This window comes from Spea bombifrons, chromosome 1, assembly GCF_027358695.1.
Source record: "Spea bombifrons isolate aSpeBom1 chromosome 1, aSpeBom1.2.pri, whole genome shotgun sequence".
NCBI classification, from domain to species: Eukaryota; Metazoa; Chordata; class Amphibia; order Anura; family Pelobatidae; genus Spea; species Spea bombifrons.
In genome coordinates, this window is record NC_071087.1 from 35,627,541 (window position 1) to 35,655,361 (window position 27,821).

Below are 27,821 nucleotides of genomic sequence, written 5' to 3' on the forward strand. Positions count from 1 at the left end.
ATACATACATGCGAACAAGTACCTACACTTGTAGGCGTTTCGCTCAAAAATAAATTGGGAGAATTTACATGTCACATGCTAACTGTGTGTTTGTAGGCGTATATTGTGTGTGAATTTATCTAGACATAATACAGTTTGCCCAGTAGCACCTTCCATTTACTAAGCTTTGGTTATGTGTGGATAAAACACTAGTCTAAGTATAATTTAGCCTGTCTGGCCAGTCTAGCCATTGGTAACTTTGTGATAATCGCTGTTTAATATTGGTAGTTCCATGCTAATAAAAAAAAAATTACTTCATAATCTGTAGAGGGTGTTGCTGGAGTTCCATCAGGACCACCACCATCTGCTGAAGATGTGACTAACGAACCCATGAGAAGAAGAGATTCTGGGATTGGGGAGGAAACCGTTTCGGGCCCTAGCACTGGTTCAGACATAGTGACTGAAGCTGGTCCGGATCCTGTGAGTTCAGGCCCTGATGCCATTAGCGAAGTGCTGTATACACTTTCTTCTGAGGTCAGAAAATCAACTCCGGAGCCTGGAGACAGTGGAGTGAGTGAGCAGCTGCCTGCAAAAAATGTCAATGTCAAAGACATTCTCCGGAGCCTTGTGAGCACACCTGCTGATGATGCCATTGTAGACCCTGCTGTTTTACCGCCATCTTTCCTTGGTGCTCTTGGAGATTCGGCAGCTGAGCGTTCGGTGCAATTCAGATCCTTTGACAGGTAATCCATGCGCATGTAACATCAGATTGACCCATTGTTTGGAAACACTAGTATTACTGCAATCATGCAGTTTGTGGAAATTGATATTATCTGTAATGGGTGGCATGTCTATCACACGGATATAGGTGGATCATTATTGATCCCCTTGGCCCTGCTATTTCTTAGTTACTGATTGATCATTATCAATGCTGTGAGCCCCTACCTAGTACCTTTCTTTTATCTAATGGAGTTAGACGTTTAGTGTTTTATGTAATTTACCATAAAGGCATAGTTTTGAATATTTATTAAATAGCACGATATCTTATGTGCACATTAAAACAATTCCTTTTCATATGGATGGTATATGTTCACCCTACTGCAGACTGCTGCTTCCTGGCAGGCAACACTCCAGGGCCTGCTATCCGTTTGCACGCTCCCAGTACATTCTCCACCAGAAGTAGATTTGAAGATTAAACACTTCCTGCGCCCATCCTAACCAGTAGCACACTGGCCTGCCAGACGGCTTGGCACGCCATTAAGCTGGAGAGTAACATAGTTGTCATGTTCTACGCTGTATTGGAGCTGCAGTGATGTCATAGATAGCTCGCGTATATCATCCACAATCTTGGATGGAATCATAAGCAGTCAAGTTCTCAGTTTCTAGGAACCAATCTTGTCTGCCTGTTTTTCCTGATGTAAAGAATCAAACTATAATTTGTCATTGGTCTTGTTTTATTCAGGATAGTCATGTGCCTATCCCATGCATGTTGAAATAACCCCACTGTATTAACCTCCACCACCTCTGAAAGGAGGCTTTTCCACTTATTTACCACCCACTCAGTAAAGTAAAACTTCCGTGCAATACATCCAAGCCTCTGGCCCTTTTCAGTGGGAGCCAATAAAGACTGGCACTCGATTCACGGACTGAGCCAAGTAACAGATCTTTAATGTGTGGGGACATGAGTTACTGTTCCTCTAGCATCGGGGTGCAGGGTAGTTTTATTGTAGCTTGATACAATAGAAATACACTTTAAATGAAATGGATAGTCATGCAGATAGCAAGTATTGTCTTACTGCTTTGATTATTATACAGCATTTTTTCTTATTGAAAGTGACCAAGAACTGATTCTTTAATTTCTTCCACCCATACAAAGTTAGCCCTCAAACTATCAGGATTTACGAACTGAAACCTTTACGTGCAACCTAAGATGAAGATGGTTATATATTGGAGCTTATAATCAAATAAGACTGTGTTTTGTTGAGCACCTAAAAGCTCTAGATTATGTCAGCATGGCGCTTCTTTACATCTGCGTGTTCAGTGAAAGTGAACATGACAACTAGTAATACTGGAATGTTTCCCGACTATGGTGTTGTCAGGTTACCCTGTGTGGTAAGAAGGCGATCTTATGTGTTTTGGGTAACCTGTTAAAGTGTGGATCCATAAGTTGAATGGTATTGGCAGAGATGAAGCGAACAATGAAAGGCTAAGTATGTTAAAAACAGCTGGAGGGCATGTTGGTGTCATGGAGCCCATTGGACCATGGATGGTGCATTATTATTATAATTTAGTTAAAAATAAAAAAATCCCATTTTGTTTTAAAACTTTTTTTTTATGTTCTATAAGCTGTAATGAAGTATTTGTGGTATGGAGACTCATGACAATGCATAGACCTTAATATGGTACAGAATCTGTTTTATATTTAATGTTCTGCTTAGTGGCAGCCCCAGAGCTCAGCCAGCTTATGTTCTATAAGAGACACCTTGTCTTTTCTTTAATGATGGGCTTTTTTTTTCAAACCAGTGGGGTATCCCTGAGAATTTCAAAGCATCCCTCTGATCCTGCATTTATCTGTGGAATGCTTTGTCAGAAATCAGAACTCTCCTCATATCTTAAGGATTATCTACTTTCCAGCCATAGCTGGATAATATACAGTAACGGCTACACTAGTGAAGCTCTATTGAAATACTGCCAGGAGAAAGTCTGCTGCGAACAAGGTGTGCACATTGCTTTCCATGCCAATGATGTCCCCGCCATCTTCTGTCAAGATCAATTGGGGCGATTAGTGAGTGTCATAAACTTGTATTGATGGCGTTCAAGCTATGGCATGGTTTCTTCTCTTTCTCACTATAGAAAGGGTACATCATTAAGATGCCGCAATGTCTTCACAATGATATAAATGCACAGAGGATAAAAACTGGTGAAGCAAGACCTTCAGATAATTTTCGTGTTTCCAGAGGAAAAAAATGCCTCCAACGGTTAGGTACATTTAATTTAATGATGAGTTTATGATGAGATGGCTTTCTACAAGGGCCTTTAGAAAATATTTAGGTTTATGCATGACATCCAGTGGTAGGATTATTTTTTTGGGGGGAAAAAAGGTATGTGAACAGAGATCAAGACTTATATTTGTGATTCATCGAATAACACGGTCAATGCTTTTGGGTCATTACTTCTGAATATTAGATAAGTATGTGATTCTCTGCTATTTTGTGGCTTTGGGTTTCCACTCATTACTGAAGATTATTATTTGGTTATTGTGACTTTATACATTAACAATAATTGTCAAGTTCTGAATAGATTTCTTGTGGAGTTCTGTAAACCACTTTACCGTTGTGGCTGCAGTCTCGGGTTTGCAAGTTTGTTGACTTATTTACATTAAGATAAACAAGATTATTTTCTTGTTGTGCTTGGGGATCCATGTTTGTGTTGTATTAAAAATGGAAATATAAGTGGACGGTAGATGTGGTAGCCTTTTTTTTAATGGGGAAATAGGCTCTGGCCCCCTGAGGTCTGCTGTTCTCATTCAGCAGGCATTAATTATCTGCGCCACAAAGCCCCTGTACAGTTCAGCATAATTGGGACTAATAACAGACTGACCTTATGCTTGAGAATATTTATGGTTGCCGGTCTTTTCACCCTTGTCCTGTCAGATGTGATGTAAGCCCCTGTTTTGAGATCTCTGCCACTCTCGCACGCACCCTTAAAAGATACATTACTTTTAAATATGACAGTAGATTATTAAAGTGTAGCTTAATTTTTGATTTTGCAGCCCAGTGGAAAGTTCGGTTTGACATTGTATAGAAAGAGCGTTCTGATTTATGGGATTAGGCTCCCGATGGCGGGAAGGTTCCTGGCGAGTAATTGGCCATCGCTTTATTCACTTGTCATGGTACAATGACTTGTGTATTAAGGAAATGGAGTTTGTTAGAAGAAAAGGAAGCCTTGCATGTCATCAAGAATCAAGGTGTCTCGGAGGACAATGTTATAATCAGCCTTTCTGGCCTTGAACAGATTTGATTTGTGATGCCTAATCATACAATCTTGTTTCGTTTATCAGCAAAAATAATGAAATATGTGCATAAAATTGGATGTTAGGTTTTGTACCTTTTATCAAAGCGTTTGTATTTTATGATTAGAATGTGTGCTGTTGTATTTACTTCTGTTTGCCAATGCAAATTCTCACATGAAAATAAAATCCTTGTCAATTCTGGTTTTTGCTCTTTGGTAGCTACTTGGAGAAGAATGTCATGGTCCCCATAAATTGTACATTACCTTAGCATTTATTGGTTCTACATTAACAATATTGGATATGTAATCTTTTGATAGAGAATGGCCATCAGACCTTATTAGATGCTTGAAGTGAAGAAATATCCAGTTTTTGTTCACTTATGATCTTTTCTCCTTGAAAATGTTGATGATCTGGAAGTAATCGCCCACCTAATGAACCATGTTTCAATATCTCTCTTTTCCACAGGAGTGTTGTCATTGCTCCAAAGAAATCTTTCTCCCCATCTCCAGCTAATGTTGCTGCCGTCCCACAAGCGGTCAGCGTGGTGTCATCAGTGGATGCTTCTCAGGCAGCAGAGGCCGACAGAGAATCTTCTGGTTAGTGAACATCGCCGTCCTTCATGTACTGTTGGGAAGGCTAGGTCCAACATATCGGTTGGGATCCTTTGGGCTTTCGCAAGCGGGATCCCGTACACAAAAGTTTCTACATACACACGTTTGTTTTCTTGTAGAATGCAGTGAATGGAAGTCTTCTGTTCTGCTCTTCTCGGGTTTCTTGACACACTCCTCAGTAACAAAATCTAGTCATAGTCTGAGACCTATTCAGTTATGTTAACAGCTGTTCCCTGCATGCTATATCCCAGCAAATTCTTATGACTCGTATCCTCAATGACTTCACTTTTAATTGGTTTTCTACCAGGCCTGCTTTAAACATGGACGCTTAAGGTGATGTTTTCTAATACTAGTACTTAAGTACTTAAATGCAAACTGGTCACTTTTATACATTTAGTATTTAATTGTAAAACGTGTAGCATGACCAAATGCTAGAATACATGATGTGTATCCCAAAATGCTTGACACTACATTCATTGAGTCTGTGTTTGCATGGTAGGTATATAGCTAGAAATCGCACATTCTAGTACAATTACTGCAATGTGAATTATGCTTTAATTATAAATACAGGACACTCTTTGGGATTTGTGCTCCCTCGGAATGTCTGAATTTCATTCACCGTATTCTTTTCTCTGGGTGAATAGACCCCAGACTGTCTACCCAGATGATGTAAGGTGTACCTGTACAACTTCCAGAGCGTCTAGCAATGTTGGCAATAAATGTGTCTTTTTAATCTGGCCTGATGGCCTGCAGCACAGCCTGCAAGAGACCTACAACGCCAGACAGAGTTGGGCAACTAATTGGAATAATTGTATCATAAATATAACAACACATGATCTCACGGCTTAAAGATGGCATAAAGTGACGCCAAAAATATTATTGACTCACATATAACTTTTCTTAGTTCTTAGAAATATCTAAGATTATATCAGCCTTTTTTTTCTTTTTCTATAGCAGTGGCTGTAGAATATTTTTTTTTTTTATTTTTTTTTTGCATCTAAATTGTGTACTCTGTATTGGCCAAGAAAGTACTTTTGAAGTTATAGGCATTTTGTTACTTTTATTTTTGGCAACTGTCTTTTTAGGGTTTTTCTGGTAATGGACAGTTGTTAAGTATGTTTTGGGCCTATTTTTTTTAATATATTTACACTATAATCTTTAACTTGTATAGTATCAGCAATTTATGCAGCACTTCTTAGTCATTGTGTATGGGCCCTGCTCACAAGTTTACAATCTATAGGTATACAATAAGGATATATATATATTACACACACATATGAGTACTAGAACATAACGGTATGAAAGGCTGTTGTATAACATACAGGTTACAAGTGAAATTGTGGCAAATTTAAGACCATAAAATCCAGAGACCAGAACGTGCATTAAGGGCTTCATAGAAGGGCCACTTATAGAATGTGGCTAGGAGCAATAATTTAAGAAATTCTGTGACTATGTCCTCTTGGAACCTAAATACATAGTTATGTAGAAGAAAATATTTTCTTCTGCAGTGGCTGTGAAACACAGTGATACTCATACCCAGCAAAACATATCTATAAGGGAGGGACTGAAAAATCAGGGACTGTCCCTCCTGAAAGATTCTTGGTAGGTGTGAGTTTGTCTGTATATAGGTCATGTTGCTTTAAAGTAATGTTTGTCTGCTAAATTTTGACCCTTGCCCCTTTTTTTTCCGTTTGTATCAGAAGTCGTCATACTGGAAGAAATGGCCATGTCTAGTTTTATGTACACTGGCAAAGTTTGTGTTTACATTTGTTAGGCTTTGATAAGTCATTATTCAGGACTATTATTTGGACTTATTAACGGAACGATGGCCAGCTGTTACTAAATGCAGCCAGTGCTATTTGATAATTATAGCATGAAAACTATTTCCAGAGTGCTATTCTTATTTCAGTTTAATGGTTTAAATAGAAAGGGATAAATGCAGGTCAGATCATTGATTTCTATTGTATCAGTGGGACTGATTCCAGCACTTAATGCCTTTTAATACTATGCCTGATGAAGAGACCTAGATAGTTCTGGAAGCTTGCAATCCATTATACTTCAATAAAGGTATCATCCGTACCAAATTTTCCTTCTCTCTTCCTATGGCTCACACGGTACATCTTTATAACTATGCCTTTTTGTTGTCTTTGGGTACAACATATTGAACCCAACTTCTGTAGAGGTTGTACACATTTTGTGTTTGCCATGGTTGAGTTGTGAGCCGCCAGAGAAAAAATGATTTAGCACTTTGAGTTTCGTTGATTTGGATAACATTTATGGCCATTGTAGTTTCTGTTCATTTTGCTTATTAAGACGTTGAGAGAGGTTTTAAATGATACTTAATTTCCAAAGATCGTATTTGTCGAGAGCCTCTGGGACTGTGAAAGTACAATAAGCCTCGTGCGCAAGGGTGCTAGACAGATGATCTATTTGCATTTTCTTTTATGTTCTTGTGAGTGTCTGTAAAGCTGTCAGTTTGAAGGAGCCAGTTTATCAGCGAAAGGATAAGGAGGAGATAAGTCGGTTTGATTCCACATGTTTGAACTGGCTACTGTGTTTATTATCCACATGTGCAAATGTAGATGTAATCAAGACTTGCCGTGGAGATTGCCAGAATCACGTTTCTAACAACATGCACAACATCGCAAATCTCCTTTTTCTTTTATACCCTTTGGTGCTGAAAACACATGTCAATCTCTCCAGTCTTCCTTAAAATAAAAATCTGACTGTCACCCTATGTTCTGACATTTTCAAAATGTACAACTTTGCGGCAGGACGTATTTTAAAACTAGAGGAGCTTCGTTTTGGTTTTCTTGCAGAATTTTTCAGAAATGAAGAAATCTGTTTTTTTTTTCCCCAGTTCATGTCCCATCTAAATATTGTTTTGCATGTTTGTTTTTTTTTTTGCAGGCAGTGCATCCTCAAACTCGAAGCTTCCCTCTGTCCAGACGGTGGCCTCTGTACCTCAAGACTCTGCTTCGCACATGAGGTAAGACTTGTACATGTCCCCACGAGCCCCTAACTTGGGCTACCCGTGGCAGTAAATTGGTTAACCAAAGTCTGCTTTCCAAGACTCGCTTCAGTGGTTGCAGATGTTGCTGCTAAATGGTTTCTTATAAAAGCTATTGAGACCTGCGAGTTGATTCAACGTTAATTTATTACATACAAGACAAAATACGTCATTTAAAGTTTCTTTACATCTCTGGGTTTGCTGTCTGACCTTTGAGGATTTAATGCAAATCTGTCTTGTTGTATTAGTATTACAGAGCGGTTGGAGCATGCGCTGGAGAAGGCTGCCCCGCTGCTGAGAGAAATATTTGTGGATTTTGCCCCGTTCCTTTCTCGCACTCTTTTGGGAAGCCATGGTCAAGAGTTACTCATTGAAGGAACAAGTAAGTCAACAAAGCTGTTTTAGTGACAGGCCTCTTTCGCATTGAACACTTAACCGTACATTCAAACACTCATATTATTATTCGTAGTAGTTAATAAACACTAGCTATTATTAACATTCCATAGCAATGCATACACATACAACATAGGTTGAGGACCCTGACCATAATCTACTCTTATGGCACGTTCATGCAAAGTTCCTGACAAGAATAGTAGGATCATTCGAATTCTGCATTCTGTAAGGGTTTTTTTGGTAATTGTGACAAAAGTAGGGATAAGTTCTTTTTGCTTTCTGCAGGTTCACTATTACAAAGGCCCGCCGTCATTAGCATTTAATTAGTGGAGACCTGACAATCTGGAGACCTCAATGTCTTTGCTTTCTTTAGGCAGTGGTTCCTATGTTGTAAAGCCGGTGTTTTGTGTTTTCAGTTGTCAGTTTAGTTTTTGAAGTGTTGGGAAGGAGGGGGTTAGCTGGGCTCCTGAAAGCAAAAAAGGATAAGGGTTGGAAGTAAATTCATCAATCTGTCACAAAATGACATAGACTGATAACCTGTTAGGCTGGGGTGCAAGTGCTCAGCATACAGCTAATGCCATTTTGCTCACACTGGTAGGACAAAAAAAAAAAATTTATGAATTTGGTTTTCTTTTATAAAAACATGTTTTTTTTGGTGAAACGTTGGTGGTCTGGGTTTGTTGTTTTTAATATAGTAATGGTAGATTGAATAGGTCAAACAAATATACAGTGGGATTATAAAATACCTTTTAGTCTAATGCATTGATATCCCCGCAGATAAAATGTGCTTAAAATTTGCAATATCCATGAAATCTATGTTTTGTAGGATCAGCTAAAACCACAAACCCACTATTTTGTGTTATTGTAAATAGTTAATGGGAGGCCTGTTAGACGTGGCTGCGTGTAGCATGAATTTTGCACCGAGACTTCTCAGCCAACAATAGCGTCATCCCAAATGCCTTCTAATGCCGTAAGCCTGAGAACTCAACAATGTTGGCCTTAATGCACTGTTATGATGGTTTAAAAACATGTTGAGGTTGAAGGAGGGAAAGCTGTGACAAAGAGGCCTTTTGTCTGAAGTTTAGTGACTAAGATGTAATTGTTACAGTGGATAAGTGGAATGACCTTTCAGCATAAGTGGTAGACGTTAATAGTCAGGGAACTTCAACTGGCGTGAGGTCTGTCAGTAAATCTTTGCAGCCCTCAATGAAGTCTGTCAACTGGCAGGAGATTCACCGTGCTGGGACCGGCACAGGCCTCGCACTCCTGGCAATGAATTAGGCCTCTTCCCTGGAAAAATCAGCATGTGTGAAGGGCTACCTGGCCTAGAAACGCATGCACTCGTGATTCTACTATAAAGAGGCCATCGTTTAATGGACTGGAGGCTTTTTGCGTGTCGCGCAGACCCTTTCCAACTGTGGTATATAGCGTTTCAGGGTGCGGAAGGCACCTCTGACTGGAGGGCTTGGTGTATAAACAATCAGAAATATCACATAGGTAACTACTTAAGCCCGTGCTAAGGTTTACTAGGGGGGGTCAAGGGTCAAAGTACTAATAAGAGTGTTCGGGATGTCTGCTGCCACCAAACAAAATGGAAACTTGATTGATAGCTCGCGGGCTGTAGGGAAGGGAAGGCTTGGAGAAAGCAAAGGTCAAGGAACCATTTCCCTTCTCTGCATATATAATGATCGTCCTCCTTGAGAACACATACAGATATTGTGAATAAGTGGAGCATATGCTCAACATTTCTCTTAAGATCAAATGTTTCAGTAGCATCAGTCAGAATAAAAGCTAGCGAGCAATTGTGATTGATTTGTATTATTCCATTTTAATGTTTTTTTGTTAAAGCTCCATCGTTCTGACCTGATTTTTATGTGCCCATCTAGCACTGCATTGTATGTTAAAGCCATGTAATAATTTATTTGCATTATTGAAGACACTGGTAACCCACATGTTTTTGTGCCTCTCTTTAATTGTTTCTAGGCCTGGTTTGCATGAAATCAAGCAGCTCCGTGGTAGAATTGGTCATGCTTCTGTGCTCTCAGGTAAACAATTGTTTTGTTCCTTTTCGGTACATGTTTTGGTGGCGGGCTGAAAATCATTAGAGGGTTTGCAATCAAGCCCACATTATCCAAAACCCAGCCAGATTCCCACTAACAGGTCTGGATTGTTTGCAATGAAGTATTATCACGTCAAACACCCGCTCTAGCTGGAGTACCGTGTTAAATATGGTCTCCCTGTTAACATCCTTGTGCATTTAGCTTGTTAAACCAGCTGTTTAGATATACTTGTGTTTTTTCCTGGGTTAATCCCAAATGCCATGTGTCCATTTAGGTCGGGTTACATACGTTTTGCCATAGGATATAAACCCATTACGTGGTTTTAGGCCTCTAAGTCAGGCATTGTGAGATCTTACTCTTCCTAAAGTGCCTTCTTGTACAACTCAAATGAATATCTAGTTTCCAGTGTCCTCTGAACGCTGTTAAACTTTAATATCCTTTAAATCAAGCTGGCTTTACTTCTACCCTGTTCATTGTTGGATGAAGGGGATGTTCTGCTTTTGTGCACTGCGCGTGTAATGTTTGAATCCTCGTCGGTGGCAATTAATTTCTATGTAAGTGTTTTTTCCACAGGAGACAGAACAGCTATTTATATTTAACCAATATCTGACCCAGACACCCTTATTTCCCCTTATCAATGCGAAACCGAAATACTGTGTCCTCTACAAACTTAATACTGGCAATTATGGTGCGGAATCAAATGTTTGCTGAGCTGCATTTTCTTTAAAGTATCCTGCGGTGCACTCAATTAACTATGTACATCAGATATGACCTTTATACGGGGATTCATTCAATGGTATCCTGCTCCTGTGTTTCTAGATTTCTGCTCTATAATTAAGGGGGAAATGGTTTTTATCGAGCCTTTGTATCTTTTTTTGATATACAAGCCGGTCATCCATATCGCCATGATAGTAAATTCCCCCACTGAATGATTCAAAATGGCTATTTTAATGAGAAGTGTATCGGGTGTATAGGTCAAGGGTTCTGATCCATCAACAAACCTTTGACCTTCATTTGCAGAGCTCGTGGTTGTCCTGCCTGATGAATACGGATAATGCAAAATTAATGTTTCTTTGCATCGATTCATTTCATGCTTGTTCTTATACCACCAAATTTATTTAGACTGAGCTGATGGACATTTCATGAATACAAATGAAGGAATCATAGAAGGTGTTAAGAATCAATGGTCCACATTGTCAATAAAGTGCAATAAGAACAATTACTGCAGGAGATTACACCTAATGGATTTTACAATGAAGTAGTGAGGAGTAGTTATATGCCTGTAGTGAGCTTATTATGGCAAGCACGGGGGCAAAACGCAGATCTTGCTAAAAGAAATAAATGACATCTTTATGATGCAACTGCTAAGTGACTGTCAAGAACTTACTATTCACTAGAAAACCTAGGATGCGTGACCGTTGTGTTTGGAAGTAAAAAATGTTTACGTAACCTTATAGTACCCAGATTTTTGGAATATAAGACTAATTGTTAAATCTATTAATGACCAACTTTACAATAAAATAGCTGGTGAGCTGCTTTATTTTCTCGATTTTACTTGAGATTGGGCAAACAGTAGGAATTTTTTTTTTTTACTGTCTTTCTGTCTGTTAATATTAAGGGCATAAGTCCTTAAGTCCTGTTAAAGAAAAGCAAAAAATATTCAGTTTTAACTAACCTCACACTTCAGACTGGTCGTTCGCTTCTTTCAAGGATAGTCTTTAATACTGGATAAAACTGGCAATTGCCAAAGACTTGACTTTTTCCACGGCAGCTGTCCCTTGGGTCTGCTTAACTACATCTTTATATAGGGAACTGGGACTGTCACCGCAGACCCCCCCTTCTTATTTACTAACCCGATAACCGCGACTCCAGGTTTGGGGTGACCGAAGTAGCTGTTCCACTTTCATTGAGAGTTCCGACTGTATGAACTGAAATAGGAAGTGTTAGAACCTCTTTCTGCTGGAGATGATGGAGGGTTTGAGACTGAGGGCATTACCTATGTTTCTCCAGTTGTTAGGCTTTGTTACTTTTACATTACAATTTATAATTCTATATCTTTCTGGAGAGACGGCAGATTCAGTAAAGCTGTTACAGTAGACGAATGAAAGCAAATAAATTGTGAATATCCAAAATTGACATTTCTGTTAAGACATACCAGAACAAAAGAGGGCCCTACAGATTTCTAGGAGCTTGAGGGGGGGGGTTTAAAAAGGTGAAGGACTGCCTGGAAGATGCTTTGATTGTAGTGCGGGTCATGTAGAGATTTTGTAGGTGGGAGAAGAGAGGGTTTCTTTCACATTGAAAGTTGAAGGGATGAGGAGGATAGGTTGTATGCTTTTTGTATAGATTGGGTCTCCTTTGTCTTTTCTGTACCAGTATGTTTTAATGTGTTAATGTTACTTTAATTGTCTGTTAAATATTGTGACTGTCCTCTACTATATGGAGTCTGCTATATAAATAATAGGTAATGCAAGAATAGGTGCAGCACAGGTAATATCCTGGAGATGAGACTGGGAGGAAGTTATAACTGTGCAAGAGACGCCCAAGTTGTGAGCACAGGGGATGGCTAAAGAGCATTTGGAGATATAGGGTGGTGCAGTGCTTTGTAGGTAAGGGCCAGGAGTTTGTTTCTTTAGGGTATGGGTTATTAGAAAACTACAGTAACCCATATGAGATCATAAAGGAATGAATTTGTATTGTATCAGTGTCTTGTATGAGGAAGAGATATAGTGGAAGGGTGCAGTGTTAGTGACTGTTACATTAGACGCTAGTACCTTCGCTATTCACACAAAGGCAGTTATCGGTTATTTGAAATTAAAGAGCATGGGGAGTTACCAGAAACGTAGTCTTTGGATGCTGAGCTTTAAGTAGTGGGATGCCATACCAGATGCAATTTCCGTTACGAGTTACGAGAGTGCGGGAGGAAAGGTAGGAATCGTGCCATAGGTGTTGGAATCCCAATGAAGAGCTTAGTTTTCTAAGAGAAAATAAAGTATACTGATGGGTCTGCCATTCCCATAACTTTGAGCACGTATAACATAGTTTGTGCTATTGCTTTTTTTGCTGTAAGGGCTTTTCAAGGACACATTAATTCAGTAGCCCTCTGTATAATTTTCCTTATTCAAAGAGGTCGCTGGGCCAATCACCAAAGCGATTCATTTTCTTAAGAAGTGAAGTGTCTTGGGCTGCATGAAACCTTGAGATATATGAAATTGAATCTTCACTCGACATTTTGCGGATACTGGGAGGAGACTGCTTGAGTATGATGGATTGACTTTTTTCCCTGTTTTTGGGAGGGGGATACAAAGATAAGGTAGGAAGTGATGTCCCAGTGCAAAAATTCTAATTAATTTTTTAAAACATGATTGAAAGGTTTGGGTTGCAAAGATCGAAAGATCGGGTCAGAAACTGGATTTTTAATCACATAGATAATGTGCCAGTGCTACAAATTTAACATCTTTAAATGCGCTCTGAAACTTTGCCCATTTGTCATGTATTTCGGAAGTAATGGAGTGGGTTCACTTCAGTGCTTCAGCTGTGGTTTTATTAATGGTTTTATTGGGGATTCTACATCTGTGGAGATGGCAGTCTGCTTGAGAGAGAAGCAAGGCTGCTCAGTCCTTCTGTGTACTGGGATGTTTGCCCTAACGGCGTTTGCCTAAAATAAAGTTTGCACTCACTGTAGCAGCCAATTAATTTGATGTTTTTTTTTTTGATCTTTGTGTCCAGAATTTTTGTCTGTACGCAGTGGTCTGTGTTCTTGATCACGTATGGGTTCATTTACTGGATCAGGATTAGTATGGAAGAGCTCATCGTGGATATACTGAATTTAACGTTCACATTTTTTAACTAATAAAAGTTACTTTGTCCAAAAGTTACTACTGTCCAAAATGGTTTCATATCCAATTTTCTTGTTTCTGAAATATTCAAAATGGCTTGTTTATTAAAATTTATTCCTGCTACCAAATGGTGAATGCAGTCAATGTTATGTTCCAGTGATTACTCACAATGTTTGTTTTAATGCCCGCTCCCCCTTTAAGTAAGTAGCATTGTCTCGTGTTTTCCCTATGTTCTCTGTAATAGCCTCTACCACTTCTACTGGGAGGCTGTTCCGTTTATCTACAGCCCTCTCTGTAAAATAAATGTAAACCTATGATCTTAGACTTTGACCTATTGTTCTCCTTTGAAGTAAACTTTACACCTGTAATTTGTTTAGTCATTTAAATACATAAAGGGGTTTATCACATTGCTCCTCTCTACTTTACTCGAGCTCTACATATTAAGATCCCTTAGTTTTTCCTGATATGTATCCTGCAAACCATTTGCCATTTTAGTAGCCCTCCTCTGAACTCTCCAATTTATCGGTATCCTTTTGGAGATGGGGTCTTCAAGGACTTAATGCAGTAATGTAGGTAGGGTCTGACCAGAGATCTATTTAATCGCCAGTGTAGACTTAGGACTAATGCATAAAGTCTACACAAAGTCTGCTGTGATATTTATATTAATATATTTGTAGCCCAAGTCGCAGCCTGTGTTATATTCCCAGGCATTGCTGTTTCTGTGCACTTTCCTGGCAGCCGAGTTACATTTGAGTTTCCTAGAAATATTTCATCTAATATTACTGCAGAGCCCTTTTTGTTTATTTGACATGAATATAGTTTTTGAAACAATAGACGTAGCATTCAAGGCCACTTGATAAAAGTGTTGCTTTGCTCGTCCTAATTCAGGTTGACATACATTCCAATAACACTACCTCCCTTGCAAGGCTTGCAGCTAAATTTATGGCTATGCATTGTGAAGTGCATCATTTAAAAAATGGTTTCAACCCAAAACATCTAATAAATAAATAATGCGTGTGGCTACTAGGTAGCAGACTTTCCAGGCTAGAAATCATCCCATCGGATCCTCGGCAGTCCACTATCGGAGAGCGCTGTCAGATAAATCTTACAGGAGCTGCATTCATGTCCTGTAAATCACATGTTATTGTCTGGACCTTCTGCCGGCTCATCCATTCTTTCCCCATTCGTCAGAATTACATAGGGTGCATTAGAAAACTAAACACCATCTAGTCAGGTCCATGAGTTTAAAAGCCATTAATTAAACTGGGGGAAAAATGTATGAAATGGAAAACCTTTCTTGGTCTCCTTTCTTGTATCAACACCTCTAAATGTCCCCGAAGACGTGGTGGGTTCTGCAAGACATTTTCACACTTAAGATTTATTCGTTTTAAAGACTCCAATGAGCAGGTTCACGGTATGCACGATAAGAACTCAGATTGAAGCAATGATGAGAAGGTAATTAAGGCTCCCCCTTTTTTAGTATCTTTTCTATTACCCTCTTTTTTCATTGAAAATGGGGTCTATAATCTGTTTCATTATTCTAGGTGAGGTTTCTACATGTTTTAGTAGATTTTGTGTTCTGCTGCACCGTTCTAGCAAAATAAAAAAAAAATATTAAAAGGAATGAAATTTGGATTTTTATGGACCCTTTTTTTTTTCTTGAATATCACATTTTGCAACAGATATTTGCATATTGTATGAATTTCAGTGGTGCACCTAATTACATGGTTACGAGGTCCATTCACAGCTTTCTTCTGCCTGTGAAAGATTACGAGGTTTAATAACGGAGTTTCATGAGCAAATACTTTGCTGACTCTGCCGGAGTGTATACCTCTCTCACTTATATGGTCAATCCAGGTTTTAATGGGTCGCTAGTATCATGATATGGAGTATTTCTTTTTTAATTTTATTAAGTTCTTTGTTAAGGCATGTTTGATAAAATAGATAAACACTTTAATTGTACATTGTGGTGCTTCTCTTATCCTCGTCGGTAAAATAATTTTTGCAGGTAGAATTCTCCAAACAGGATACGAGACAGGTTTTTTATTATCAGGGTTGCTGCAAGATAAAACATCTCCCTAAACAGCAGCACTATCCTCCATGGAGACACATTTCCATAGCCTCTCCTATGTCATAGTATCCATTAATTTTAGCAGTTTGAAGCTCAGTGAGACTTGCAGGAGTTGGAGAATGCAAGGAACCCCCCCCATTGGTGGGCTAACATTCATAAACTAACACAACATGAGTTATTTGTTGCATTTTCAACAATTACCGTTCCATTACAATTCTTAATACCCGAGCCGCTATCGATGGGATTTGTTTGAAGGCATGTCACTTAAAAGAATCCTAAATCTTTATTTTAACAGAGAACAATAGCTATTGGAATGGGCTGACATTTAGTGAACCAGAGAGATCAGTGTACACATCTGTGAAATGGAAACATAAATGGCTGTAGAGTATACAGTATTTTAATTAAATTGGGCGGCATACATCCAGAAAAGCGGTTTGTAATGTGACATGACCTTTATTCTAATGGTAAAGAAGACTGCTGCTCTTTATGTGATCACAAGACCCTCCAACACAGCCTTTATGGTCAATTTTGCATTGTCTAACGTAAACTATAATCTTTAAATGTAGGCCCAAAGACCCTTTAGTTTCCCTTTTATTGCGTTAGAATTTGTTTCAGAAAAAGAAAACCCTTTTTATCAGAAATGTTTTTTTTTTTTGTTTTTTTTTTAATTGAGCTGTAAATTGGCATTTACAAGCCTTTTTGGTTACTGAAAGCAATGGGGTAAGGCTTAGGTAACGGGTAGCTCTAAAGAAATAGCGACCCATCTTCCCCCAATGTGTGTTTTGAGCTTTTAGAAAGCTATAAGTTATAAGTTGGCAGAAGGTTTTTCTCAAAACATTGGGTTTGCAGGTGGGATGAGCATAGCCCAGATTCCACAGGCAAGATTGTGCTTCTGTTGGCTCTGTGTAATATGATAATTGTGTGACAATGTGTAAATAAGTTACGTGATAACAAATCTCCCCACGTTAAATTGTGCCATTCTCTATGCAGAGGTGCACCAGGTTTGGGCTATCGTAATCCACATCATTTAGTAGTCAGCCATTGTAAGCGATTACTGGCTCATAAATGTGGTAAAATGTTGTCGTTTTCCTCCAGTTAACTATATTTTGCTGCTCGGTTAGCTCTGTTTCTTTGGAACCAATGTTTTCATTTTATTGTTTCTTCCTGACCACTGCAGTTGCCTGCCTCATAGGCCGGGTACCAATGGGTTCAGTACTCGGCTTATCCTGCCAGGAGGCCATAGCTACATGACCATCATTACTCATAGAAGTTTATGTCTCACAAAAATATCACAGGGGCCGCTCTTGTAAATTTGCCACAGTTTCCAGAGACTATGGGCTCCATCACCAATTTATAGAAAAGATAATTTTTTATGCAGGATTGAGCAATTCAGATTATTTCCCTGATACAGTATGTTTCCCATCAATGTTTACAGCTTCTGAAAAACTTTAGAGGGGATCGTTTGACACGGTGTCTACGGTTACTATTTTTTTGTCCAGCTCAGACCGCTTTACACATCCTTTTATTTCCCATCCATTATCAGAAACAGATTGGAGGTACCTTAAGCTGTCAGTGCTATATAAAGAGACAGATTTACTAGTCCCTAATATGAGCTGTCTGCTGCAAATGTTAAAAGCTAAGAAAATCATAAGGTAGGTATAAAAACAGTCATTTTCTGAAGTCCATGGCTTCCTGTGGCGCCTCCAGCACACCAGGGTTCAAAAAACATCACTATTTAAGGTGAAATTCATAGAAAAGCCGCGCACCCTGCAGCTTGGCAGTCTCGTCGACAGGATGAGACCACGCTGACCTCTTTGCAAAATCTTTGAACGTTATACTCAAGGGTGGCTGATGCAAAACAAAGTAATATCAACTGGCACTTTAATTCTGGTAGCTCCCTGCTGATGGGGCTACGCTGTGAAACGGGACTCTTCCTGTCAGGACGCCGAGCACGAAATGTGGAGACTGCTCGCCGTAATGTGTGCTTTAACGTGGCTCCCTATTGCTACGACGTGTTTGTTCCACGCTGAGCATCTGCTGAATAAAGAACGCTGTCTCTGTAATACTCTGCGCGTGTTATTCTAGGCTCAGTCTATAATGGTGCTTGTAGCAAGCGGCCGAGGGAGCAATCTGATTACTCCTGCACCTCGTAACTGAATGGATTAAATGAAATGAGTACAAATTAGTTTAGATTTCTTTTTTTTTTTCTTTACTTTTGACTTTGAGGAGCGGTGTTTTCACTGATCTCCTAGTTACATAAATTGTTGGCAGGAGGGTGTTCTAGAGCTGGGTACCAAAAAATCCCGTTTCTGGACACGGAACGTACTGCTCTCCACCCGGGGGGAAACTGATGCGGGAAAAGCCTTGTGTCCGTGTTTCCGCCAACACATGACAATGCGTGCATATGTGTGTAGTCTACTTTTCTAGGTAACCTCTGTGGAAGTAATTTCCTATATTTCACCTAGCGATTGTGTTTTCACACCATCTTATTCATCTAATTTTATGCCACAATACCACAGGGCCGATCATTCCAGGCCAGCAGAGAGAACACTATTTGGCCCTTTCCCCCCCTTCATTCTAAGCCATTTTTTTTTTGCAAAATAATAAAGGAACTATTTTATTACGTTGGCTGTAATTAACTTCAGCGCAAGAAATTCAAATAAATCATCCTTAATCTGTTTTCTTTGCATTTTTATTCTGTTTAACTGATTTAACATAGTTGCTTTCTGTCGCCTTATTTTTTTTATGAGGTATGGAGCTGTAATTGCTTTTTTGAATTAGGCTGTCAGATGCTAATGTGCATGTTGATGCAGGAATTGATTAAAGAAAAACTAATGAATTTCATAAAGCACCTTGTACTGTACAGTAATATACCTTTGTTGGAGCATTCCTAAAATCCCCTACATCTTGCTATAAATGTAATCCTGTACATATGCAATGTCCAGCTGTCGGTGGGGGGAAATTCTTGGGTTATTTCTCCTCGACTAATGACAGATTGTTGTTGACATCTTGAATTTGCACATATCTACTGTCTGACCGCAACAGGGCATACATTTCCACCTTTGGTGAATTAGAAATCCATTGAACTGAGCAGGTAATGTATGTCAGTATATCAGAATAAAAAAAAAAAAATCAATAGAGCATGAGAGGTTTTTTACAAGTTACATTATTTTAATAGCAAATTAAAATAGATCCGTTATGACACTTGTTATAGATTTAAATGGACAATTTCGTTCTGGGGTGAAGTTTGGGCCTGTCACCACAGAAAACAACATTGATGGCTTTGGTAATATAGAATTTCAACGCAATTGCTGAATATTTGACTTATATTTACACCGCCTATGACAAAATTATAAAAACTGATTTTAAAAACATGGGAAATCTGCAGGTAATGTCAAAGGGGACATCACATGCATGCTGGGAAATATCATAACTCCTATACAAGACAGGAGATGTACATGCTGTTCTGAAACACTGCTGTTTGTGTTAAACATAACATTATATAGCAAAATTGTATAATATTACAATTCAGATTTCTATGAAGACGTTTCTCCTCTTTTGTGGCTATAATAGCCTCTTCTCCTGTGAAAAATCTTCTTCGATTTTGGAGTGTGTCTGTGGGACTTTGTGCCCAGTCAGCCAAAAGAACATTTTGGAGGTAAGGTGCTGATGTTCGAAGATAAGGCCTGGCTTTCAGTCAGCGCTTCAATCCTTCCCAGAGGTGTTCAATAGCATTAAAGTCAGGAAACTTGAGTTCCTCCTCACCAAACTTGTCAAACCATGTATTTGTAGACCTTGATTTGTGCACCGGGGCACAGTCACGCTGGAACAGGAAAGGGACTTTGCCAATCGGTTGCCACAAAGTTGGAAACGTACAATTGTCCAATATGTCTTTTGTATGCAGTAGCAATAGCATTACTCTTCACTGTAACTAAAGGGTCCAAACTCTCCTGACCGGATCTTCCTCCACTAAACCTTATAGTAGGCATTATGCATTCCAGTAGATGGCGTTCTCCAAACCCAGATTCATCTATTAGACTTCCAGATTCTGAGGCCTGATTCATCACTCCAGAGAACATATTGTTCACTCCTTCAGAGTGCAGTGGTGGTGTGTCTTTACACCACTCCAGCCAACACCTGACATTGTGCATGGTGGTCTTTGCTTGTGTGCAGCTACTCAACCGTGGAAACCCATTTCATGCTCACAAGCTCCTGACACACAGTGCTTGTGGTGATGTTTTGAGAGGCAGTTTGGAACTCCTGTAGCAAGTGATGACACAGAGGGCAGGCGATTTGTTTTACAAGCTTCAGTATTCTGCAGTCCTGCTTTGTGAGAGGTCTACAGCTTCGTGGCTGAGATGTTACTGTTGCTCAGCACTGAGCTCTTCAGTATGAACCACTCTGCTGCCAATGTTTGCCTATAGAGATGCCTAAACTCTACATACAGATACTGGCTTTCAGTTTACATACACATACAGATACACATACAGATACTGGCCACGTACAGATACTGGCTTTCAGTTTACTGCATAGTGCCTACTTTTATCTATCCATATACTGGGTCACTGCAAAATAATTCATTGATTTAATTGCCAACTTCCCATTGACCATATTAAACATTAGGTTTATCTTTTTTTGTTTTTATTGGAGGGTTCACTGAGATTTGCAGCCATATTTTCTTCATATTAAGCCATGGTTTGAAAATGTTTTTTAATTATACATTTATCAATTTGCTTATTCTTTGATATGCTGGGGAAATTATCAGGGATGTATCTTCACTTCATCAAAATGTTTTGTAATGAAACTAGCATCCTTTGATTTTGTACATTTTTCTTGTGTAATAAACATAATTGGCTCTTTGATGTGGCTACGGCTGGCGGCCATGCCCGATCTCCCTGCAGCAGTGTCTAATGAACAGCCTGAACCAGTTCTCCAGTTGGGCCTCCACTATTCCCTGAAGATCTGACATCAGACCTCTGAGGGCAGCAGCTGTCATTTGTCTCCAAGCCTGCAGTTGTCAAACAGACTGACCATGTACTAATAGGATACATTTTATAAGGCCTGGGTATACATGATTTTAACAGAAGCCTAATGACCATCATCTGTTCAGTGCTTGTAGCTGTTGGCTTTAAAGCAAGTTTTATCACCCCCCCCCTTGAAACCAAACTCTAGTATTGATTAGGATAGGCACCTGAATTGGTTAGATGAAAGTACTGTGTCTGGGAGAAGAATATTCCCTTTAGATTACGTCTTTTAAATGACTTTGGATGTCAGACATTTGGTTACATTTTAGTGTGTTAACGTGCTTGGTTACTATGAATTGCCAGTCTTGCTTGAAAGGACATAATAAAAGGCCTTTAAAGTACTGTTTAGAAAAAAAAAAAGTTATGCTCTGTTTTGATCCTTGACCATGTTGAAAATTGAATATCAATGCATTGTTTTTAGAGTATCAATCAAACCATCAAAATCTCCCCAGAATTACATTTAAAAATAAATAAATTAAAAAAAATACTTGAGCTTAAGCAGAAATTGAATATATTAAAATTTCAGAAAGACTGCTTCAATATCACCGTTAAGTACTTGAAGTGATACCGAGTACAAAATATGTAGATAGACTTCTGAACCTCATAGCCACACTTGTAGAAAGAAATCAAGGGGACAAGTAAAACAAAGTGTTTGTGTTAAGTCCTTTTAAGAAAGAGAGATACTGCTTTAACATAAAAGGATGGAGAAAATGTATAATCGGTGACCTGTATCCATAATAGGTTGTCTGGAGACCCTTCTGAGAAGAATATATACAACCGTTCAAAAGTTTGGGGTCACTTAGTTGTTTTCATGGAAAACAATAATATTTCCAGCAGTGCTAACATAATTGCAAAAGAGATTTCTAACGATCAGTTAGCTTTTCAACCTTAAACTTGGATTAGCCAACACAATTTGCCATTGGAACACAGGAACGATGGTTGCTTTACACCTATGAGGATATTCCAATGAAGATCAGCCATTTCCAGCTATAATAGTTATGTACAGCATTAACAATGTCTACACTGTATGTCTGATCCTTTTTATTGTTGTTTTAGTGGACAGAATTCTGCTTTTCTTTAAAAAAAAACAACCAGTTATGTGTATATATGCGACAACAGTCTCTGCTTTCTACTGAAAGGAACATTTTATTATAGCTCACAATTTGCAACACTGATGGTGTTGAATAGAGAGCTTTTACACCGCCATACCCGAAGAACTGATTACTTGTGATGGTGGGGGATGTACAAGCTTTTGTTTCGGATTGGGCAAATGAACCTATATTTATAGATCTACTGCTGGTGGAAGATGTTTAAAACTTCCTGGTTTTAGGATGCTGTGTCTTTTTATTTTGTCTTAAACTCTATACCCACCATGTTCCACAGTCCTTTCCACTCAAATTAGTTTCCATCTTCAAGCTCTTGGGACACCAACGAATATTCTAAACATATTCCATCCGCCATATATATATTGTTTAGTAACTTGTATAAACCAAATGCCACTGACATTGCACATAAAATGTAAATTTAAGGGATGCTGGGTTTCTTATGTGCCTTTTTCAGGTTGGCACTGAAGATATGAAACAAATAGTTTGCTTATATTTCTACAAATTCTCCATTCTACTGATGAATACATTTGGAACACCTACCGTCTCAATAAAACGTTTATATCCCTTTTTAAACTCGGTTTCAAGATTTTCTTCCTGAAATATCAGAAAGTTGTATTCTTCTCCCCTTTTTGTTTTTACCTTAAGATTTTATTGTGTTGTTTTTATGGCTGGTTTACCGTAATGAATTCCAGCAAGGGAAATGAAACACGTCTTGAGTAATTGTAATTTGTTTTTCGATTGGTATTTTCAGGATCAGGCTCTTCAGAATTTCTACAGTTTTATTTATTTCTTGCTGTATCTGATTCAATGAAATTATGCTATGTTTGCTGTGGGATTATATACTATTTAGATTTAAAGGCGATCCGGAGAGGACAAACTACACCGTTGGTTTAATTTTCCCCATCCCGGTCCATTTAGGCGTAGTTGTATCTGAAAATAGGCATTCCATACCCAGAGATCATGGCATGGTTCTAAGGGCTGCTCCCATTGAAGTCTCTGGTGAACACGGTTCGATCGGTCTCTTTAGAGCGTATTACAGTTCACTCTTTGAGGTGTTAAGATGTTAAGTATGGAAAGGGAGGAGGGAATCTTATTTTTGACAGAACAGCTGAGATAATGTCTCCTAAGTATGACTGTTTGCATTTGGTTGCTTTGTTCACCAAAGCTTGTTTGGAGTGGTGCTGAGAGAGTGGTGACATTTAAGGCAAACACTGTTGAAACATTTGTGATAGTTGTGTTTTAAGTACTTACAGATTACCATAACACCCCTTGTTTTACTTCATTTTTTTCCCTTCTTCAAGGCCGATTTTCGCGTCTCCTTTCTTGCACCTAGTGCATTTACTGCAATAATTACCTGTGAGAATTGTATGTTGTAATTATGATTTGTACTATTGTTGTTATTGGGACTAGTAGTTAGTTGAGTGGCTATGAGAGGGGCCTTATATGAAAATATGTGCCCTGATTGCCAAAAGGACTCAGAAGAGCATCGGCTGCTACCTATGATGTTCAACGTTTTAAAGCTTAATAATTAGTAATATTATGCATAATAAGAAGGAAGCTAGCATTTGCAGTATTTTGTCCCACCTTCGTAATGAGGTGTAGAAAATGAGAATCTCTAGAGCCAGGACATGTTAAACTAGTATGAAAGTAAAGTAATCCTTGGGGATTTTGTTGATTAGAAGGGGGTCATTTAAAAAAAGATGCTGCTTGGTGCTGCAGATATGAAGACCTAGACTGGGACATGGTTGTCCATCACAAGCAAGTGTTATAATGTTCTTCCAAGTGCCTTCAAACCGTCCTTTAATGAGCGCTATTTATGATTACCCTGAGAGCAATGTATGATCAGCCTCAAATCCATTTCCGGGATAAAATGGCATATGTCAACGTTTTATTTTATGTGTTGGTTGCGACTTTATATATGTATTTTTTTATATATCGTGATGGATGTATCTGTGCTGTGTTGCACAAATATACATGTAGTATTATTACTTGTACATCAGGGCTCTTTATTTTACAAACCAACACTACAGCCTGCTGCGTTCTTTTCTATGTACTTTCTGTTGGTTGCCACAGTAGGGAAAATGGCAATTGTACCAATTTATGTACAATCTCATTTTGGATGTGTATTTGTGTATCCCTCTTATATGAGGTGAAGCTTAATCTTGCCAATGAACGGCTTAGTTTCTCTTAAGAATACCGAATCTCCTTAGCCCCATGGCTCAATATTTTTAAGTGATGACACGTGTTCTACAGTTGCCTTGTTACATTACTGGTTGCGCTGAGGCTTTTATAGTATTTTTCAGCAGTGCCTCTGGGAAAAGTGTAAGGAAAGCTCTAACGCATTTTCTATATCACATTGTTGTGTGATTGATGCAGAGGGCATTTGATGTGTGATGAAATAGCGAGATAAATGTGGAAAATGACATCCATTACTTTTCACGTTCTCCTTAGTTCAGTTTGTATATGGATTTTATGGATTGTTTAGACTAAAGTCTTCTTGTGGAAATGCCTGTCAATTGAGAAGCTTTTTTTATTCTTTCCTGCCACGTTTTCAAGTTTGGATACCAATTTGGGTTTTGTGTAAAATAGCAGATGAAAAACTCTTTACGTGTAATCTTTCCCAAGAAATACAACTTGTCAAATAAAAAATGACCATTCCATCTGCCCAAAACCTAGCTGTTGCTGGGTTTAATATGGGTCGCTGTTAGTCTGGAGAGACTGCATATATTGGTTCTGATAATGTTTGGCTCCTCTCCATCTATTCATAGTTCCATTATGAGTGAACAGGACACTCTGTCGGTGAAAGGTCAAAGTGTTGTATGTACATGCCTGATCATTTTTGGGTCTCTATAGATTGAATCATCGTCTTGGTAAATCCAAGATCAAAATGCATGGAGATACCAGCGCAGGAGCTGCTTGGCAAAAACGTTAATTAGTAAATGCTGACCATTGATAAATGCGACATCTTATGCGTTTTTTCCTTATGGGTGTGGATCCTTGTATATCAGTGTTATATGTATATAAGAGTTGAGATTAACTAGCCTTGATTAGCAGAGTTTTATTCCCCCTGAAAAGAATTATGAAGGTACTTATTGTTATATATATGGATGTTTTTAAGATTCCCAGTGTTTTAAACTTTGTTTCTTTTGCAGGAATGGCAGAACTCTATACAGAAAAATGCAGGACTTGCTTTCATTGAGCTGGTTAATGAAGGAAGGTAACGTGAGCTTTTTTGCCTTTAACAATATGTATGCTTTTAATCTTGGGACTTTTCCAGATAGCCATTGAACCTGGGGCATGACAGCTGATTGTTGTACCTCTGATTCAGTCATTTTGTCTTTGGCCAGAGGGAGAGACGTTTAGTTTTACCTTGTCAACCCTGTGTCTGTCACTGGCCCTCCTTCCCATAACTGGGCTCTGTTCTTTGCCATCTCCAAAATAGGGTTATTTCAGGAAAAATAGGCATACCATATCAGCTCAAACATAGACCGCAAGCGTGAACTTGTATCCATTTTGCCGTAAAATTCATACATAAGTTCTCGTAGCAATTTTAAAACCAATACATTTGTGAAAAAGGTGAGCTATCTATTCATGTCAATATGCTAAAGATTGTCATTTTAATTTCTATTTGTTAATGATATGTTTAAGTTATTGTGAGTAAGGGTAGAGACCTGATGTTTTATCATAGGATGCAGTTTGAGCAGCTGCATGATCTAGAATGGTCACAGGGAATCTACATGGAAGTTTTAGAGACTACAAACTGATGTGATGAGACCTCAATATTACTGTCTTCATTAGTGCTATACCATACTAGAGCCTCCTTAACTCACTTAAGTGAAGAGAAGTGCAATATCATCCCCTTGCTTTCAGATCCTATGGCATTGGGTCATATGGCCTTAATTTGGAAAGCCATATGGACTGTATAGCCTGACTACTAGGGGAATATGATCCCTGTCCTCCCAGTGCAATCAGGTCTGGTTGGTGAAACATTACCATCAATACCGTTGTTGCTCTTAATCATTTCCATGCCTCCCTGATGGGAAGTCACCAGGCCCAGGAAGAGCAGGATTGCCACATAATCCTTGTGTGATGTTAAGGAAAGCAGGTTAATTCTGTATTGCCACAATGTCACACTTCTTCCTTCCCTATTTAATATCCAATGCAATATCACCACATGCATATTGCTACAAAGTTATCAATCATATTATTCTGCTATAATTTATCCTACTGGATCAAATCATCCTAACATATTACCAGGACATACCTGGTGAAATCATTGTCATCCTATAGACGTATCAGGGCATTTAGGTTAAATAAGCTTTACGTGTGTGTGTGTGTGTGTTTATATGTATTTAATACTGTGTACATTGTATTTTACGTACGTTAATGTATAATTATCATATCATACCTTCCACTTATCATATGGTATATTGGTGCCAAATTACTTTTATGTAAATTTTATTCCAAATGGTTTACTATCCTACTATTCCAAAGCTTAATGTTATGTATGATATATATATTTATATATTTATATATATATAACCTTTTACCTGAAGTCATTTTGAGGGCCATACATTTGACATTCGGTACTGTAATGCGTGCCAATGTGCGTCTTTTAATTACCCCCTATCGCTGGTGTGTCTGTAGACCATAGAAAGAAATGTGCAATAGTTTATTTCAGACTGGTTTCAGGAGCCTGCATGGGGAGCACGTTTTCCATCAACTTTGATCCCAGAGGTCACAGAACCATAAAAATGGTGTTCAGTTACACTGCATAGAGCTGTTCTGTTGTTGTTTCTTATTACCTGGGTCTGACCTTCTTTGACCTCATTTCTAAAGTGGCTTCTTTGGAGTGGACCCCTGATTAATGTTTTATTAGTACATAGATAACAGACTGCATCCAAATTTGATTAGCAAGCTTGTTAGCAGCACTTAGTGTTTCCCTGTGATAATCACATTGTGTTACATTTCTTTTTGTTTTGTTTGCAAACTGTTGAACCATGTACCTCTTCGGTCATGCATTAGACATACCCCGTCTATCCTCTAAATTGAAAAGTGTGGTTTGGAGATGTTACTGTTTCTTTTATTTGTGTGTATATATGTGTAGCATTACAGTTTAATGCTTTTATTTAAGTTTTAGTTTGAAGATAATTTAAAGATTGTAGTACTAAGTATGATCAGGTCTCTGAATTGAAAAGATCTTATATCACCTACTGCACTAGGTGTCTATTAGTTAGGAGAGGAGCTACATGTTACTATATATATATATATATATATATATATATATATATATATATATATATATTAGATATATATATATATATATATATATATATATATATATATATATATATTAGATATATATATATATATATATATATATTAGATATTTTGTGTGCAATGTTTGAAAAATCAATAACATATTTGGTAAAAAGTATTAAATATGTGCCTCTTGTCATTTCTAACACAGATGTCTACCAAAAGTTGCCTGGATTAGGCTATTTTTGTGCTAAAGTCTCTTTCCATCCTAAAGCATACTTAAGATAACAGTGTAACTAATCATTGATTTTTATCCTATAAATGCTATTAGAGAGTTGGGTTTAAACAGCCCCACTAGTACTCGATCACAGGACAATCTTAATTAAATCAGGCATGCTGAGCGAGACAGACTGCATGTTTATAGTAGAGCAGATTCTGGTGGAGGTATGCGATGCTG

General features: G+C 38.4%; 1 protein-coding gene across 1 annotated transcript in view; it reads left to right on the forward strand.

The window, feature by feature from the left end:
- LRBA (LPS responsive beige-like anchor protein) overlaps positions 1–27,821 on the forward strand; it is a 237,704-nt gene that overhangs the window by 41,234 nt on the left and 168,649 nt on the right. The window contains exons 29-34 of the mRNA XM_053460618.1: positions 308–722; positions 4,457–4,587; positions 7,513–7,591; positions 7,861–7,994; positions 9,989–10,050; positions 25,258–25,322. Of these exons, the coding sequence (XP_053316593.1) occupies positions 308–722; positions 4,457–4,587; positions 7,513–7,591; positions 7,861–7,994; positions 9,989–10,050; positions 25,258–25,322 (886 nt within the window). The remainder of the gene's footprint in view (positions 1–307; positions 723–4,456; positions 4,588–7,512; positions 7,592–7,860; positions 7,995–9,988; positions 10,051–25,257; positions 25,323–27,821) is intronic.